The sequence below is a fragment of the Cinclus cinclus genome, chromosome 17 (genome assembly GCF_963662255.1).
Source record: "Cinclus cinclus chromosome 17, bCinCin1.1, whole genome shotgun sequence".
Classification (NCBI taxonomy): domain Eukaryota; kingdom Metazoa; phylum Chordata; class Aves; order Passeriformes; family Cinclidae; genus Cinclus; species Cinclus cinclus.
In genome coordinates, this window is record NC_085062.1 from 14130110 (window position 1) to 14146546 (window position 16437).

Genomic DNA, 16437 nt, shown 5'->3' on the forward strand with positions numbered 1-16437 from the left:
CTGTGACAGCAAGCTGCTAAGATGTCTTAGCTGGAATAGTTAGGTTAGGAAATTAATTTTCTGTCTCCAGACTGCTGCACTTGATTCTAGGTACAATGAAATGAGGAATGTGCTTGCTTTCTCACTGACATTTCTGCCCAGAGATTTGAAGGTTATTGTGGCATCCCACCTCAGTTGTCTTTTTAATTTTTTAAAAAAATTTATTTTACATTTTCTACATAATAGGAGTCTGGAATGTTGTGCACCTTTTAATTGTGACTGGTGTTAAATATTTTGAAACACTGTGAAAATGCCCAGATTGATATGCCTTTTGAAAGGAACGAAATGTTTAGAGAGACATGGTAGTTGCTGTTTCAGCCTTTCTGCCTAACCTGGTTTTGGTGTGTCATAACTGAACATAATGGGATGAAAGCTCAATAATGTGGCCTGCGTTCTGAACAGTGTGGTACATCAGGTGTTACACACAGTCTGACCTCTGTCTACAGGGGTTCCATGCGGATTGGGAAGGATTTTATCCTGTTCACAAAGAAAGATAACACCATGACTTGCCTCCTCTTGTCGCGGACATTCCATGAGGAAGAAGGCATCGACGAGGTTTGCATGTGCTTCTTGTAATGAACTAATGTAGTGAATGCTGCCTCATCTGAACTTGCCCAGCTCTCACAGAAGAGTCTGTGTCAGGGCTGGTTACAGCTCTGGTGGGATCAGTGTGTGGTTTTTTTTCGGTATTGTGCTTGTGGGCCTTCTGCAAAAAAAGATTTTTTTTCCTTTTGGTTTTAATTCTAGTTGAGAAGTCTCTCTAGAGTAAAGCAAGTTTGAAGGGCTTGTTTCAGTTAAAGGTGTGCTTATGCTAAGTTCAGGACATGCCCACACATCTTGCATTTTCCTTTTCCCACAAAATTTGAGTTTGAGATGTATTTAATTTTAGTGCTTTGATTTGATTTTGTGTAGAGAATTAAAGGTGTTTGATGTTGCTACCCACAGGGCATTAACTGCAGGTGTGTTGCTTCTTACAGGTATTTTTTATTTTTAATAAAATGTCAGTGTAGTTCTACCTATGAAAAACTTGCATATTTTAATAGATAACTCTGGCATTGTTGTTCCAGGCAAGCTTAATAATGAAAAGTTTTAAATTTGCACTGGGATGGTATCTCAGAAAACATCTCCCATTATGAGGGAGGGATTGAAGGGACCTGTGCAGAGAAGCTGGGTAGGGGCAGTGCATTCTGGTAGCCAGCCTATGACTGAAAAAGTTTGGGAACAGTAAAGTAATTCTAATTCCCACAGCAGCTCTGGCTACTTTTATGGCTTGACCATGGTTCTGGAATGGGATTTGTGTCCTTGATGTGCAACTGCAGTTTATAATTTGATCTGTATTTTTGCTGTAAATGGCAGAAAAATCAAAGACTGAGATCATGCAAAGTATGAGTGAGGGATATCTGAGTTCAAGAGAGAAATTAAGCCAGAGTGGTCTTTTTACTATTACAGAAGTTATTACATGGGAAGGGGAAAAACGCCATTGAGTGTGTGAGTAGCCAGTATTCTGTACATGTGACTTGGGAATGGTTTACTCTGAGACTTGGTATTGTAAGAAGAGGCATGGCAAGGAGGGTCTGTGAAACATGCAAACTACTGAAAAGCTGGAAAGGACTCTCATGGTTGCTTAGGGGTCTGTCAGGAGGGGTAAGTCACTGGACCATGACCTGCAGGAGGGGCTGACTGGAGTGAGAGAGCCTGAGTCACTCTCAATATAATGGGATTTGCAGGTCATCGTTCCCCTACCCACCTGGAACGTACGGAGCCGTGAACCTGTGACGGACAACATGGAGAAATTTGCTATTGAGACGGAGCTCATTTACAAGTATTCCCCTTTCAAATCAGAACAGGAAGTGATGGACCAGTTCAATAAGATACGTGGTGAGAAAGGTACATGTGGATGGTGCAGGTCACAAATGAGGTATTTGGGGATTGGCTGGGGTTCACCTGGTCAACTTGTTACTTGCTCAGGCACCCTGGTGATCATCTTTAACCTCAAACTAATGGATAATGGAGAGCCAGAGCTGGATGTGACTTCTGACCCTCAAGATATTCAGATGGCAGAAACACCCCCAGAGGGAACGTAAGTGTGACTGGTGTAACATGCTGATCAAATTTGGGGTAGGGTTTGGCTATATACTGTGTGCATGGAGTTTTTTAAGCTTCTCTTTTTGTAGTGAATTAGAGAATTTAGAAGATCTATAGTTTGTTCTTTAGGAGTTTGGGGTTCATGTGTGTGTCAGCCCATGGGCATTGTGGCTGTGTTTGGGGTGAACGCCTGTGCTGACTGATCTCAGCTTAGCCAAAGCAGCAGACTCAGTGTCCTTTAGATACCATAAAAAAAGGAGCTCTAAGTTATATATTTCATTTTCTCCACCTATCAAAGATGTTTTTGTCAGAATGAGAGCTGGTTGAGAGTCAGTGCTGCTCCCAAACTTCTGTTCAGTTTTGTGATTTTATAGCAAAACATGAGGTGCTGCACAGATAGTACAGGAGGCAGGTGGGGTGTATCATCACATCTGTCAGGGAGCAGGGAGCACTCCTCCCTGCAGAGGGGCAAGAAGGATGTGCTTAGAGGGCAGCTGAAGGAGCATAGGGCCCTGTTTAGAGAAAATGGAATGTTTGCTGAGTTGATCGCCTTTAGCCTGGAAATGAAAAATTGAGCTGAAATGAGCCAAATGCTTGATTAAATCCCAGGGCTCCGTGGGCACACATAGCAAGCTTTACTTTTTTGATGAGATTACATGCTTCTTCCCTGAAGTGCTTGAATTTTTCATAGGGAGTTGCAGACCCTGTAAAGCAGCTTTGTCTGTGTATTAGAGTGATGATACTGAGCAAATTCCTTGGGGCCCTCCAAGGGACCTCAGCATCTTTAATACCTGTTTGTAAGGCAGGCGTGATTGCCACTGATCACTGCCTCTTCCTTCTGATGTTGTGGTACCATGGGTGTCAGTGAGTAGTGCAGGTTCTGTGGCAGCATACTACTGACTCAGTGAAGAGTAGAAAAGCTCTGGTAGGGGGGCACACCTTTAGTGTTAAATATCCAGTTTATAGCTTTGGCCATTATTATCCAGATGTATTCAAACTCGGTCTTCACGTCACAGTAACGTGTATCAGTGTCGTGTAGCAGTAGTTATGATGTATAGCTTAACAAAGAGTCTGGAGAAGACACAGGTAGAAAAATAGTTTAAGAAAATCTTTGCTATGTAGCTTCATGGTAATTCGAATAGCAAGACCTTTTCTTTCACCTGTCTGTTTTGCTGAGGGTATCTCTTGGGCGTGTTTTGATGTAAATGGCTCTCTTGCAGCAAACCGGAGCGCCGCTCCTTCCGTGCCTATGCTGCTGTGCTTTATATTGATCCCAGGATGAGGATCTTCATCAATGGACACAAAGTACAAACCAAACGACTCTCATGCTGTCTCTACAAGCCAAGGTAAGTGTTGGATCCAAAATCTTTGGATGTCTGGGACCATTTGGAGTTACAGAAAAGGTGTAGTGTTTTCCTCTCCAGGTGTATCCTGCATAATTCCATTCCTAACCCTAACCCTGAAGCCACAGAATCAGACCATCAAAGAATGGCATGTGCTGTTGACATCATGGGAAGAGAGATACATAGTGGAAAATCGAATGCCTTTGAAAATTGCATGAGTCATTGGTGCAATTTGGCTCCCTTTCAGCACAAGCAAAGAAATTAAGATCCTGGTTGTATGAACTGCCATATTCACACAAAACTGTTAAACTGTTGGGTAACTGCTTTTTGAGAAGAAGGAAATAGATATGGTGGGAGTTAGGATTATTTCCAAAAAGAAGCTAGACTAAGCGCTTTGAAAGAGTTGCTTTTGTATGTAGTTAGTCTAGGTTTGAATAGAGATTGAGAAAAAGCTTTCTCTATATTCCTTTTAAATTTCCTTAAACAAAAAATGTAACAGTGAGCTGGGGTGTGCTGTCAGCTGGCTGCACAGAGACTGGAAAAGGTTACTGAGATGGGATGGGAAAGGGAAACCTGTATTTAAGTCTGCTTGAGGCAGACTCACTGGGAGCACACAGTCTGCATGCTAGATACCCTGGCATAATTTATTTGAATAAAATAGTATTAATTTTGTAGAGTATTTGTGGATTTTTTAGTATAGTGTTTTGGGCTCACTCTGAGCCTACCAGGTGCTGTTAGCAGCCACAGGCCAGTATCATGCCACTGGCAGTGCCTGAAGAGCTTAGCTAGTTTTTAACTTAGGCTTCCTCAGCTACTTATATGAGATTGTGTGAAATGGTATCAGAAACCTGACCAAAATAAAAGAATGTTATACCCACTCCTCCTCATGCTGGCCAGGCCAGTTGTTTCCCTGTGGAAGGCAGGGAACTTGCCACTGTAAATCCTGATTTACTGGGTAGAGAATCTCTGGATTTCCAGATTTTTGACTGTTTTACATGTGAGGGCCATGTGCTGCTTTCGCTTATGCTGTAGTCCATCAAAAGAACTAGGGAGAGAAGCCAGAAGGGGACACAATTTTTTATCTCATCAGAGACAAGCTTCTTTTCTTGCAAGACTCATAGACAGGATGCCATCATTGTGGGTGATGCTGCCAGCGTTATGACAATATTAAATGTCCCAGGTCACTCCAGATGTTCATATTCCTCAGTGTTTTCTTTTTCAAGTGGTCAGTAGCTATTCTAAGGAGCCCCAAGCTGATGGATTAGTCCTGGTGGCAGGTATATCTCAGATCTGCTTGTGCCGCATCTGAGTAGACTATAGATCTGCTTATGGCGATAAGCCAGTACAAAATCTAGAACACTGTAAAGACATTTACATTTAAAATTCCCTTTCCTGCAACGGAGCAGTAAAGACTGAATGGCCTTCCTGTGGAGCACAGTGTAATTCTTCTCAGGCTTGTGGCAATTATTGTGGCTTTACTGGCCTTCTCAGGAGAGTGTCCAGACTGCTCCCTTCTGGCTGGACTTTCCAATGTCAGCTTTGGGCTCCAGAAGCTGCGTGGCCATCAGGATAAGCCATCAAAGCCTTCACTATGGGTTATGAGAGCCAGCACAGCTCTTGGGGTAGATGCCGCACTGTGCCCTGGGCAGGTGGAAGAAACTCAGTCTTTTTCCTAAGGAGAGCTCAAATCTGCCCTGGGTAGCTCTTTCCAAAGAGAAAAACCAATAAATCGGTCCATTCTGAAAGTGCAGTTACTCTGCTTTTACTGCCATAGGTGGGGTTTTTTTTACATTTTTCTCCCTGAACCTGCTGAAAAAGGTTGCTTATATGCCCTTGCTTTCCCTTTAGAGCTGGAATCAGAGCTCACCATCCCCATTTATCTACTAGGCTTTGAGTGCTCTGGAGGTTAATACTGGGTCAGTCCCTTGCACCTGTACATGCACTGCTTTGTGTGTGAGTGCACAGGGAAGGGACCTCCATTATGGTGCTCCTTTGAGGTCTGCTGATATAGCAGTGATGCACAGCTCTTTAGCATGGCTGTATTTCTGGGCCAGTAGCTTGGACCAATTAAGTGTTGAACCTTTCTGGTCAATCAAAGGGATGGGGAAGAGACAGTGGAGGTGCTGCTGCCTTACAACACGAGTAACTGGTGTGCTGGTGTGGGACATCTGAAGCGCTCTTTTCTTTTAATGGGGGCTCCCTCCTGCTGTTAGGCAAGTTGCCTTTATCTCTGAAAGAAAGGCCTGTACAGTGGCTTCTCTGCAGGTTCCAGTGTTGGTGTTAGTGGACAATGAATGGAAATCCGCTGTGGATTTAGGGTACATAAGTGGCTTTACTGAAAAAAGGGTTTTGCAGCCCTTGCACTGTTTTTCAGGAATAACAGTGCATCTCCTGAGCAGGATACCTGCTTCCTGTTTGTCACCACCCATGTTTCTGTGGGAAGAGGCTTCTCCTCACCTTTCTGGATCTGATACCATCCTGGTAGTGGGGGCAGTCTGGTTTTGTGCAGATCCTTCACTAGCATTTGCAGATGTGTTGCCACATTCTCAGCTTTCCTGGGAATGGCCTGTGTCTCCTGAAGGATTGCTTCCATCTCTTCTCCAGTACCTGTTGGAGCTTGTTTAGCGATAAGGGCTGTGCAGGTAGAAATAGCCAGGTCACATGCAAGGCATGTGCCTTCATGAGGACACTCCAGGATAGTTGGAATGAGTGTCTTGAAGCTGGCGATGGCTCACAGTGCCATCATCTAGGACACCCCACAGGTGATGCAGTGCTCCCTACAACAAAGGAGCACTGTCCCTACCATCCCTGCAAATGCTGCCCTTCCCTCTGAGCTGGGCATGGGGGGATAATTCAGCTTCACTCTGCTTCTGTGCCTTTTTATTTTCTCCTTAGAGTCAGGCAGACGGGGGTAAAGTAATGTAGTTATGCCTACAAGTTGAAAGCAGTCTGGCTTTCAGAGTGTGCTGTCTCCTGGCCCCAGATAGCTTTCATCAACCTTACACAGGTTAGAGATGGCGCCACCAAAATCTGTAGCTCCTGACATGATGAAATCACGAACTGTGATTTCTCGAAGTCTTAGCACCTGCTTGCTTTTTACCCAGAGAGGAAATCCTTATAAATAGCAGAAAGAAATGTTTACCAAAATGTATTTCTGGGAACTGTGCTTGTGGTATTAAGTTTCTAGATTTGGGGGCAAGGGATTCTTGTTGGTGAGACTACATCTGCTGTCAGTACTAACATCTATGTGTGCTCACCCACAGAAACAAACTTAAACAAAACTTTTCATCAGTACAAGCTTGTTTCTCACAAATCCTGACAGTTTATCAGCCATTTGTGGGGAATTTTGTCTCTCATTAATATCTAAGTGTGATTCCAATCAGTTGGTCAGTCAAGTGTTACTTGACCCATGTGTTTTTGCCTCTCTGTAAAGACAGCGTTTCTAGTGACTTGTGCTTTAGCTAAATACTGGAAAAATTTATCCCATGCATTTGGGATGGAGTTTTCCTCTTGGTATATCCAAAATCCCGTGTCTTAAGGTGATCTGAATTCCTGCAGGCTCTGCTTGTCCTAGGTGTCATCTTTCCTCATGACATGCTTGGAGGTGATACCCATTCATGAGCTTCTGCCTCACAAACACCCATTTCTCACTCTGTAGCAGTCAGTGAATTTGGATCTGTTTTTGGTATGTTAGGGTACAGGGATGATGAAACAAGATGCTCCGTCTCCAGCACAGTTTACAAGGTTGTGAGTCGGATGTGAAGCACACAGAAGTGTCCCAAAGCTTGAAGTCCTGGTCAAATTGTTGCTCTGCTTTGAGCTAGCCCTGTGTGAGATGGACCTGTCAGACTGCATCTGTGGACAGCTGTTCATAGGAAAGGTTATTTAGCTGTGGGGGGAGGATTTTGAGAAGCTTACCATATATATTCATTCCTTCTTTCTACTTCTGAAGAAATTGTTTCTCTAATTCCTGAGATTTGCTAGAAGAATATGAATATATTTCACCTCCACTGGTTAATGCAGAAGAAGAGAAGGAATTGTGGTTGCAGTTACTACTAAGACATCTCTGACTTTAAAAGATTTTGCCTAGCTTTGTCCAAGAATGTCCAGTTCATGGTATATAAACCTCCTCCATTTATTGATTCTTTTGGGAGGAGTAAAGTAGCATGTGGGTTCCTTGTTCTCTCATGCAGTGATGAAATATTGGTTTGACCTTACTGCTGAGTTTGTTGATTAATAAATTTCGATCATCACAGGATGTACAGATACACTTCCAACCGTTTCAAGACCCGTGCAGAGCAAGAAGTGAAGAAAGCAGAGCACGTGGCGAGGATAGGTGAGTTGTCAGGATATAGCATGTGCCCTCATTCAGCTGTTGCTCAGGGGAGAAACAAACCCTTGATTGGTGTGACCTGCAGCAGCTACAGATGACACAGATTTATGTTCATGCAATGGAAGGAAGGTATATTGTTCCCAGAGATCATTTCATCTGAGTAGCAGATGTACAGGATAACCCTTGGAGTCCCATCAGTTTTCCCCCACTCCAGCAGAAGGCTGGCTGAGCCCTGTCACCCTGCAGTTCTTCTCTCCCCTTTGACATACTATGAGCTTTTGGTTGTGTTTTTGTTCTGCACCTTTTCTGTTAAGGCAGTTAAAAAAATAGAATTTTATTCTGTTACTTTAATGTAACGGGATTGGTCTGGGTGTACAAGGGAGCCCTGGTTTGTTTGGTTTTAACCCTTCAAGGCATACCTTTTGCCCATCTAATTTTCTTTTCCTGTTAAGTCATGTAATCCTCAGGGAAAACTCATTTTGTCATTACTGGATATTCAGCATATAGAAATCACACAAGCATATAAATGCAACATTAAACTGTATTATAACTGCATTAAATCTCCAGAAATTTAACACACAAAGCAGTGTCCCTCCCTAACCCTTGATGGAAAAATGCCGTAAGTGAAGGAAGAAACTTGGAAGTTGTAAGTGATTTATATGTGACCTATATCTTCTGGTAGGTTTCATAAATCAACTGCATAAATCACTCGGAGGCATGTGTCCTCTGTCCCTGTGTCAGAGCTGCTTTAGGCACGTCTGTGTGTGGCTGCACGTAGGTCAGATGCACAAGGGATGGTGCCACATTCAGCCTGTACAGCATCACAGAGGGCTGTGTGACTGTGACCCTGCCCCAAAGAAAAGCAGCAGAGTGAAATGGTGTGAATTGCCATGTTCCCTGTTCCTCCTTTACGAAGTACAACCTGGCAAGATAGACTTGATAAAATGAAGCATCAGCAGATTTTATTGTCTGCATCAATTCTCATAGGTGAATTTATTTTTAGATTGAGTCCTATAACCAGGACAGGTCTTGAGCACATGCTCTCACTGCTTTTCAAGAGATGGAAAGAGCAGGATTTAGAGAGGCTTATTCCCTAAAGCAGTTTATGAGGCTTTCATGACACTTAAAAATGGAGTTTAGTGTTTGGCACTGAAAAATGGTACCCGTTGTTGTCCCAGTGCTGAGAACAGGTCCCATTGGCACTAAAATGTCATACATTTCCATCACCAAACCAGCCTGGTGCCTTTGGGTGTGCAGGGATCACTGAACCTGCAATGTGCCCAAGAAGGCAAATGGCATCCTGGCTTCTGTTAGAAATAGTGTGGCCAGTAAGACCAGGGAAGTGATTCTTCCTCCCCACCTGGTAGTCAGCACTGTTGAGGTTACATCTCAAGTAGTATCCAGTTCTGGGCCCCTCGTTTCAGGAAGGACATTGAGGTGTTAAGAGTGAGTCCAGAGAAGGGCAACAGAGCTGGTGAAGGGTCTGGAGTCCATTTCCTATGAAGAGAGCTGGGATGGTTTAGCTTAGAGAGAAGGAAGCTCAGGAAATACTACCTGAAATGAGGCTGTAGCCAGGTGGGGGTAGGTCGCTGCTCCCAGCAAGTAGTCTCAGGATGAGAAGACGTAGTCTGAAGGTGTGCCAGGAGAGGTTTAAGTTGGACATTAGGATTAATTGGTTCACAGAAGGGGTCATTAGGTATTGGAATGGACTGCCCAGGAAGGTGGTGGAGTCACCATACCTGGAGGTGTATAAGGAAGGACTGTGGTACTTAGTACTGTGGTGCAGTTGACATGGTGGTACTGGTCGCAGGCTGGACTCCATGATGTCAGAGGTCTTTTCCAACCTAATTGATAGGGTGATTCTGTGAACTGACCCAGTGCTTCTGGTGTGGAGGGATCACCAAACCAACCCAGTACTTTAGGGAGTACAGTGATTACTGAACGGACTTGGTGCCTCTGGGGGAAAGAGGGTGCTGAGCAAAGGGCTTAGAACACTGTGGTGAAAACTCTCAGCTGACTGTTACTACTAGACTGGGTCACATGGAGCCTCCAGGACTAAAACATGCTTGAGGCATTATCCTCAGGGGCATACATCTCATTGCTTTGCTTGTAGGAAAATAGATTTAATCTGTAGCACTAAGCTTTCTTGTTCTGCTGGTAGAAATGTTTAATTTCTCATGGTCTCCAGTACTCCAGAGGGATCCTCACCCAGGAATGATTTGCAGTTTTCTCTTTTAAACCCAGGAGTACATTGTGAGAAATGGTGTGTCTCAGCTGGGCGAACAGCAGTTCCAGAATGCCAGAGATACCTACCTGCAAGGAATGTTTTGTAATCAGTCAGACTGAGAGATTGCTGAGTCTCTGAAAGTAGCTATGACCTTGTGAAATCAAAACAGGATAACAAAAAAGTAGCTGGAGGGCGAAGATGTATGAGCAGTAGTGACTATTGGTGACATAGCTTTCTCTTATCTAAAAAGAGCCATGGCTCAGGAGTGAAGACATACATATATTTGAGATGAGGAAAAGCCACTTTTCATTGCCCAGGAACTAACTTCCTGCCTCATGCAATGAGCTGTAGTATCCAGCTCTCCAATGAGTGGGTGGACATAGGAAAAAAGTACCATTCCTGGGCAAGGTGGCTGTGCAAGACCTTCACCCGCTTTCTGTGTTCTTCTGAACTGAGACTGAGTACTGCACTGAGGCACCTTAGCATTGCCATTGCCTCACTTCTTGAAATCCCCTTCCAAAGTTTGGGAAGCAAACAAATAGGTGAGGAGTCATGCAGGTGTCAAGTACTGGAAGCTAACAGCTCTGTGCTGCTCTGGATAGTATTTCAGATTGTTTTGGTGTGTTCACTGACCTGCTTGGCAGTGCCATGGGTACTCCATGCCTGTTGTCCTCTGGGACGATGTGTGTATGGGTTCCAGCTGCTGCATGCTCATTGTCCTGCCTAGGACATGCATCTTTATGCCTGAGGGCCTCAGCTCTGTAACTGTATTGGTCCCTGTCAGCTGTCTCAGTTGTCACTGCATTAGTGGAGCTGGTTTGACCTATGCCCTTCTGGGTTACCACTGTGACCTTTCCACTATCCACAAATATGTTTAGCCACCAGCAACTTCCCTATAAGCTCTAATTGAAGTGAACCAAGTGCTTTAAACAGCCTCCAGACTCCTGTTGGCTTGATTTAGCCAGGCTGTCTCTTGATGATGGCTAGTCACACAGCACAGTCTTTGGGAAGCAGCTGTGAACCCCAGAGCATGCTGCTGTGGGAATGAGGTGAAAAAAACTCCAGTGGGACACTGCATAGAAAGGAAAATGATTTTCTGTTGTACTGGTCTAAGTGAACTGACTGGCTACAGACTCCAGTTTGCTTCTGGCGGGCAACCAAATGCTGCTTTATGGAGAGATATTGGTAATCCCTAGGTGCCAATTGCTAGCCTGTCATCTTCTTGCTTACCTTGTCCCATGTAAATCTTGGGCAAGGTTGGTCCTTCACTGGTTTGTTTTCTTGTTTTGAGTGTCTCACAGCCACAATTTATCTCCCTGTGAGGAGAGCAGGGAGGGAGATGTGTGTGCTGTGTGTGCTTCTGGCTGTGCTGTAACCAGTGTGCTGCACCCCCAGGTGTGGGGGTGCAGGCGTTGTTTACCTTGGTGTGAGCTATGCCATCCCTCAGCATGCACACGTTTTATTGCCAAATTACAGAATCACAGAATGACTTGGATTGGAAGGGATATTAAAGCTCATTTTGTGTGAAGTCTCCCTGAAGCATTCTCCAGGCTTCCCTAGCTCTCCCAGGCTGTCTCCAGAGCAGTGGTGCTTCAGCACTTGGAGCATTGCTGTGGCCTCCTCTGGACTCTCTCCAGCAGTTCCACATCCTTCCTGTGCTGGGCCCCAGGGCTGGAGGCAGTTCTGCAGGTGAGATGTCACCTGGATGGGGCTGAGGGGCAGAATCCCCCCCCTTCCCCTGCTGTCCTCACTGTGGGATCAGCCCAGACTATGGGGAGTTTCTAGGGGCCAGTGTGAACAGCTGGGGCACTTCCAGCTCTCACCCACCAGCACCTCCAAGTCCTTCTACGCAGGACTGCTCTCAGTCCATTCTCCTTGCAGAAATGAGGTGTATTGAATGAACTTTAACTAATACAAGGGTGGTATCAGCATTACTGTTTGTCTAAGAGAGAGGCAAAAAGGGGAGTTCCTATTATGTGGTAAGTTTCTTGCATGCAAGGATCATGTGTAGGGTAGGTTTTCCGAATGCTGGGTCCTATTTAATGTGTAGCACAGATTTGTCTTTTTTCCAGGCAAAATTTAGCAATTATCAGAGATAAAAGCGTTTCTGAGAATAGTCCTTTCCCTTAATCTCTGCAAGAAAATTACCTCTTTTGAACTCCTTTTCAAGCCTGAACTTGGTCCTGGTTTTGTGAACCTTTCTCTGAATCATATTACCAGGCAGAGCAGGCAGGTCCATGGGCATCCTTATACTTTCCAGTTCCTTGTTGACTTCCTCATGGATCCTTCCCTCAAACGTGCTTTTGCACAGTTTATCCTTGCTATTGTGCCAGTGTTGACTGTAACCTCTGAGCACTTTTAAGATGCCCTGTGTGTGGGACCCTCTCATATAAGGTTTGAGTTTTGTACGTTTCTGTCCTCCCTTTGTACCCTTGTACACATCAGTGCAGCAAAGGCTGTCTGGAATTGCTCTCCATGGGTGAATGTCTGACGATGTCTGTTTGTACCAATTGGCTGACATCATCCTTGTTCCTGTATGTTTCAGCGGAAGAGAAGGCTCGTGAGGCGGAGAGCAAAGCCCGTGCCCTCGAGCTACGCCTCGGAGGGGATATCACACGGGAGTCCAGGGTGAGCCTTGTGCTTTTGACAGCATGTCGTGTTTTGGGCACCAAAAGATGGTTTGGAGCATGGGTAGTGGAGTAATGCTGACTGTGCATCACACCATGGCAGCATGCTGTGTGCTGGTTAAGCAGGTGGTGACTGCAGTTAGCAGTCAACTTCCAGCAGTGTTCAGGCATCTCCATGGCCTCATCACCACTGGATGTGCTTCACCATCTTCACATGGTGACCAGCCCAAGTGAGAAGTGTGCTGGCATTCCCCTACCTACACCCCGGATATATATCTTGCATGGGAAGGTGGCCTCCAGGCTCCAGGTCCTGTTTGCTGATAGGCTCTGGAAGCAGCCTGGGGAACAGAGCTAGAGCTACGTGCTGTTTGGTTGTTCTTTGCTGCCTGGGAACAACAAAAGCTGCCTGCATTTGGAGAGGGCCTATTCGCTTCCTTCCAGTGGGACTGTGGCTTTGAGAGGGGCAGGGCTGAGCCGCAGTGGCAGGAGTTGGGAGGAGTGCTGGCAAGGGACACCAGGAAGGTCAGCAAGTAACACCACTTAAAATCTCTGAGCTTCCTATTAGTATGTCATGGAAACAACAGTATCCAAGTGTCCTGGATGCTTCCTTGTGTTCCATTGCCACTGGTTTCAATTTTCTTAATCCTGTTTTTACATGTAGACATTTTCCTCCAGGCAAATGTAGCTGATTAAACAACCTAGATAAATGTGCCCTAAGTATGAAGTCACACTGATTGTCACCGTCTATTGGTTGTGACTTCTTTACATTTAAAACTTTTCTCAGCTCTTCATGAAAGAGCAGTAAATCATAAATTGAGTGAATTTTATGGATTTCCCAGCTTGACTATGCATTGCCTGTTAACAGGTGACACTACGTCAGGTCCAGAATTCAGCCATCACCATGCGGCGGGAGGCTGACATCAAGAAAAGGATTAAAGATGCAAAGCAGCGGTGAGTGCAGGAGTTTCCTAACTCCAGTACCTAGGCTGTTTGCTCCAGGTGCTCGTATATCTCTCCTGCTATGGGTGTGTGTTCAGTTCAGCTCAAAGCTTAAATATCCATGGGCATCTTAATATGCCAGGGCTGTTAAACCAAGCAGATGGTTACCTAGTATAGGTAACCACTGTTCTGGTTGCCTCTGCTATTCCCCTCTTACCTGCTGAAAGGCCTTTGGGTCTCTGGATTGAGTTGTTTGCTGTAGATTTTTACCTGGTTTTCACATTGTTTTTTTAAACTCTTTTGCTTTTTCACCTGCAGATAAGATTCAGGCTGATGAACAAATGTTCACAAGTTACAGTAAAACAGTTTTAGGAATTTTAGGGATGTTTTCTAAAAACAGGCTGGCTGAGTTTTGGTGTAGTCACTGCTGTGAAATACCAAGGCATTCTTCTAGTTTAGCTCTGGTGGCAATTAACTTTGGTTTTTGATGTACTCACAGGAATATTTCATGCTTCATATACGTTTGTTTTGCATTTTTCAAATGAGTGGAAACCAGAAACAAATGCTCTTAAAACAAATTTTGAGCCTGAGGAAGTTGGGGATTTGGATACACCATGTCTCCATTCCCACACATTTGTGTGCATGCTCATTTACATGGCTGCCTAGGTCAGGACTATCCCAGACTTGTTGCTGGAGATAGATCTAATTCATCTTAAGATGCCAGAATGAAATAAATGAATACAGCTTTAATTTAAAAGTGCTAGAGCTGCGATCTGAATGATAGAAGCTTGTGAGAGAAGCTGTTTCCTTCAGCTTCCACACATTTTTCTATCTAAACCTTGTTCTTTAATTGTTGGGTTTGGTGACATTAGTGTGCAATGAAAAATTTTGTGAATAGTCTTCTGCCCTTCCTGCCCATGGACAAAATATTTCTTCCTGTTACTAAGCCGACCAGCAGAAAAAACGCTCTGAGCTGGTACGTAGCTGTCTTGGTTTGAAAGACAGGTGTTTGCCAAGGAAAGCAGAAGCTTCCCCTTGGACTGAAAAAAAAAATGTGATTCTTCCGATTATTATAATTTTGGAATTAAGAGAGCTCTCAGGCAAAGATATGGGGGTAGGAATAACAGTTCTTTACTAGTATATCTAACAAGTCAAACAAGAACAACACCAGCTATGAAATTACCCACAAACAGAACAGTAACTCAGTCCCAGTGTTTTTTGGCTGCAGGCACCTTTTCCCTGAGCTGCAGTTCCCGGTGCTGGGGGCGGGCGGGTCCCGCAGAGCCGCAGGAGGGCTGGGGGTGATGGCAGAGCTGTCCCAGGGGGAGAGAGAGATGGAGAGAGAGCCCTCCGCTCACGGTGTCGGTCCCGGTGCTCAGTAGAGTGCTGGATGGTGGTAGTTCACAGCGAGAAGACAGCCGGGCAGGGTCCGATGGTGGTTTCCCGACGCTGGGATAGGACACAAACGGCGATCGTCCTTCCCGTCCGAACTCCGCGGGGGAAATGGGGAGAGCCAGAGCCTTCCGCTTCCTCTTCTGGCTGTTTGAATCTCGCGGGGTTTCCCTCTTCCCTTCCGTCCCCCCCCCTTGTCACCAGGGCCCAGTCAACAGGTATCTTAGCATGACAATGGGGAAAATTCCACAGAGGGAAAAAGGGAAAGAAACCAACCCCCAACAGTAGCTTTCCCTGTATCCCTGCATTCATCGCTTGTGATCAAAAGCAGTTCAGAGGACTGTGCTTTTATACAGCATTATACTTCATTCAGAAAACCAAAAAAAATCTGAAAGATATGTATAATTGTTGCAGACAACATAGCTGCTAGGGTCTGCAGGTAAAGAAGCAGGAAGGGCCTTTGCAAGGGTTCCAGAGAGATGTTTATTTCAGCCACGCGCGTGGACAGTCCATGGTCAGAGGTGAAAGACAAAAGCCTGTGCTGAGGGTCCAAGTTAAGTACATGGGATGAGTGGGGTGGGGGAAGAGGTATCAAGGACCAATGACCAGGGGACATAGGGGCAGTACAGGGGTGGGGTTAGGGCATGAGAACCAACAGATAATTTTACTTCCTGTCCTCTCTGATAAAAATGAGATGTCCTTCTTGTTTGTAGGTAAGTACATGCTATTACTTGAAGTGTAAGGTCTACATTCTTTTGTAGAAGTTAGAAAAAGAAAATGAATCCCTGAGATGGGTGTTTGGCTACACTTGCTCATGCTCTTGAATCACGGTTGTCTACCTCAGTGGGCTAAGACGAAAGGGTCACATTCCAGCCCAGCAGTTATCAGTGTTCAAAATCCCTCTTGGCAAAGGTTTAGATTTAAAATTACTGAAAGCTGCTATTTCAGGTGTTTTCCTAGAAATGTACTACAGTCACCTGTTTTGAATGAATGTGTGTCGCAGGGTACCATTGCATCTGTGTGAAGGAGGATGGCTTTAAACAAAAAATGACTATGATTTTAATTTATTTTTGGGATTTATTTTGCAAAGTTTCACTGTTAAGACAGATTTAGATCTCATATCTGCAGGTGATCATTGTGTAGGGTTCATGCATGGTTCAGGTCTTCCTAATGTTTGATACTAGTAGACAGTCAACAGAATATTTTGAAGAGTTCCACTATCTTCAGCTAGCCATTTAAGCAGAAGTTAAATTCCTCATTAAGATAAAGTACATATTGGCAAAGGCCTTGATAGGGGCAGGTGGATAATATAAAGGTGGTCAAAATTGAGAGGGGTGGGCAGGACCATGGTATAGTCTCTGCCTTGCAGTAGTTACTGGTTTGGACCTCGCATTTGAGGATACCTTCAACCTGAAGCCGAGGATTCTTATGAAAAATCCTCAGCATGGATAT

General features: G+C 44.8%; 1 protein-coding gene across 2 annotated transcripts in view; it reads left to right on the top strand.

Moving 5' to 3' along the window:
- MORC2 (MORC family CW-type zinc finger 2) overlaps positions 1 to 16437 on the top strand; it is a 49075-nt gene that overhangs the window by 18573 nt on the left and 14065 nt on the right. For both annotated transcript variants that reach the window (XM_062504307.1, XM_062504308.1), the window contains exons 6-12: positions 486 to 594; positions 1767 to 1926; positions 2008 to 2119; positions 3345 to 3470; positions 7724 to 7803; positions 12573 to 12655; positions 13520 to 13605. In XM_062504307.1, coding sequence (XP_062360291.1) covers positions 486 to 594; positions 1767 to 1926; positions 2008 to 2119; positions 3345 to 3470; positions 7724 to 7803; positions 12573 to 12655; positions 13520 to 13605 — 756 coding nt within the window. The remainder of the gene's footprint in view (positions 1 to 485; positions 595 to 1766; positions 1927 to 2007; positions 2120 to 3344; positions 3471 to 7723; positions 7804 to 12572; positions 12656 to 13519; positions 13606 to 16437) is intronic.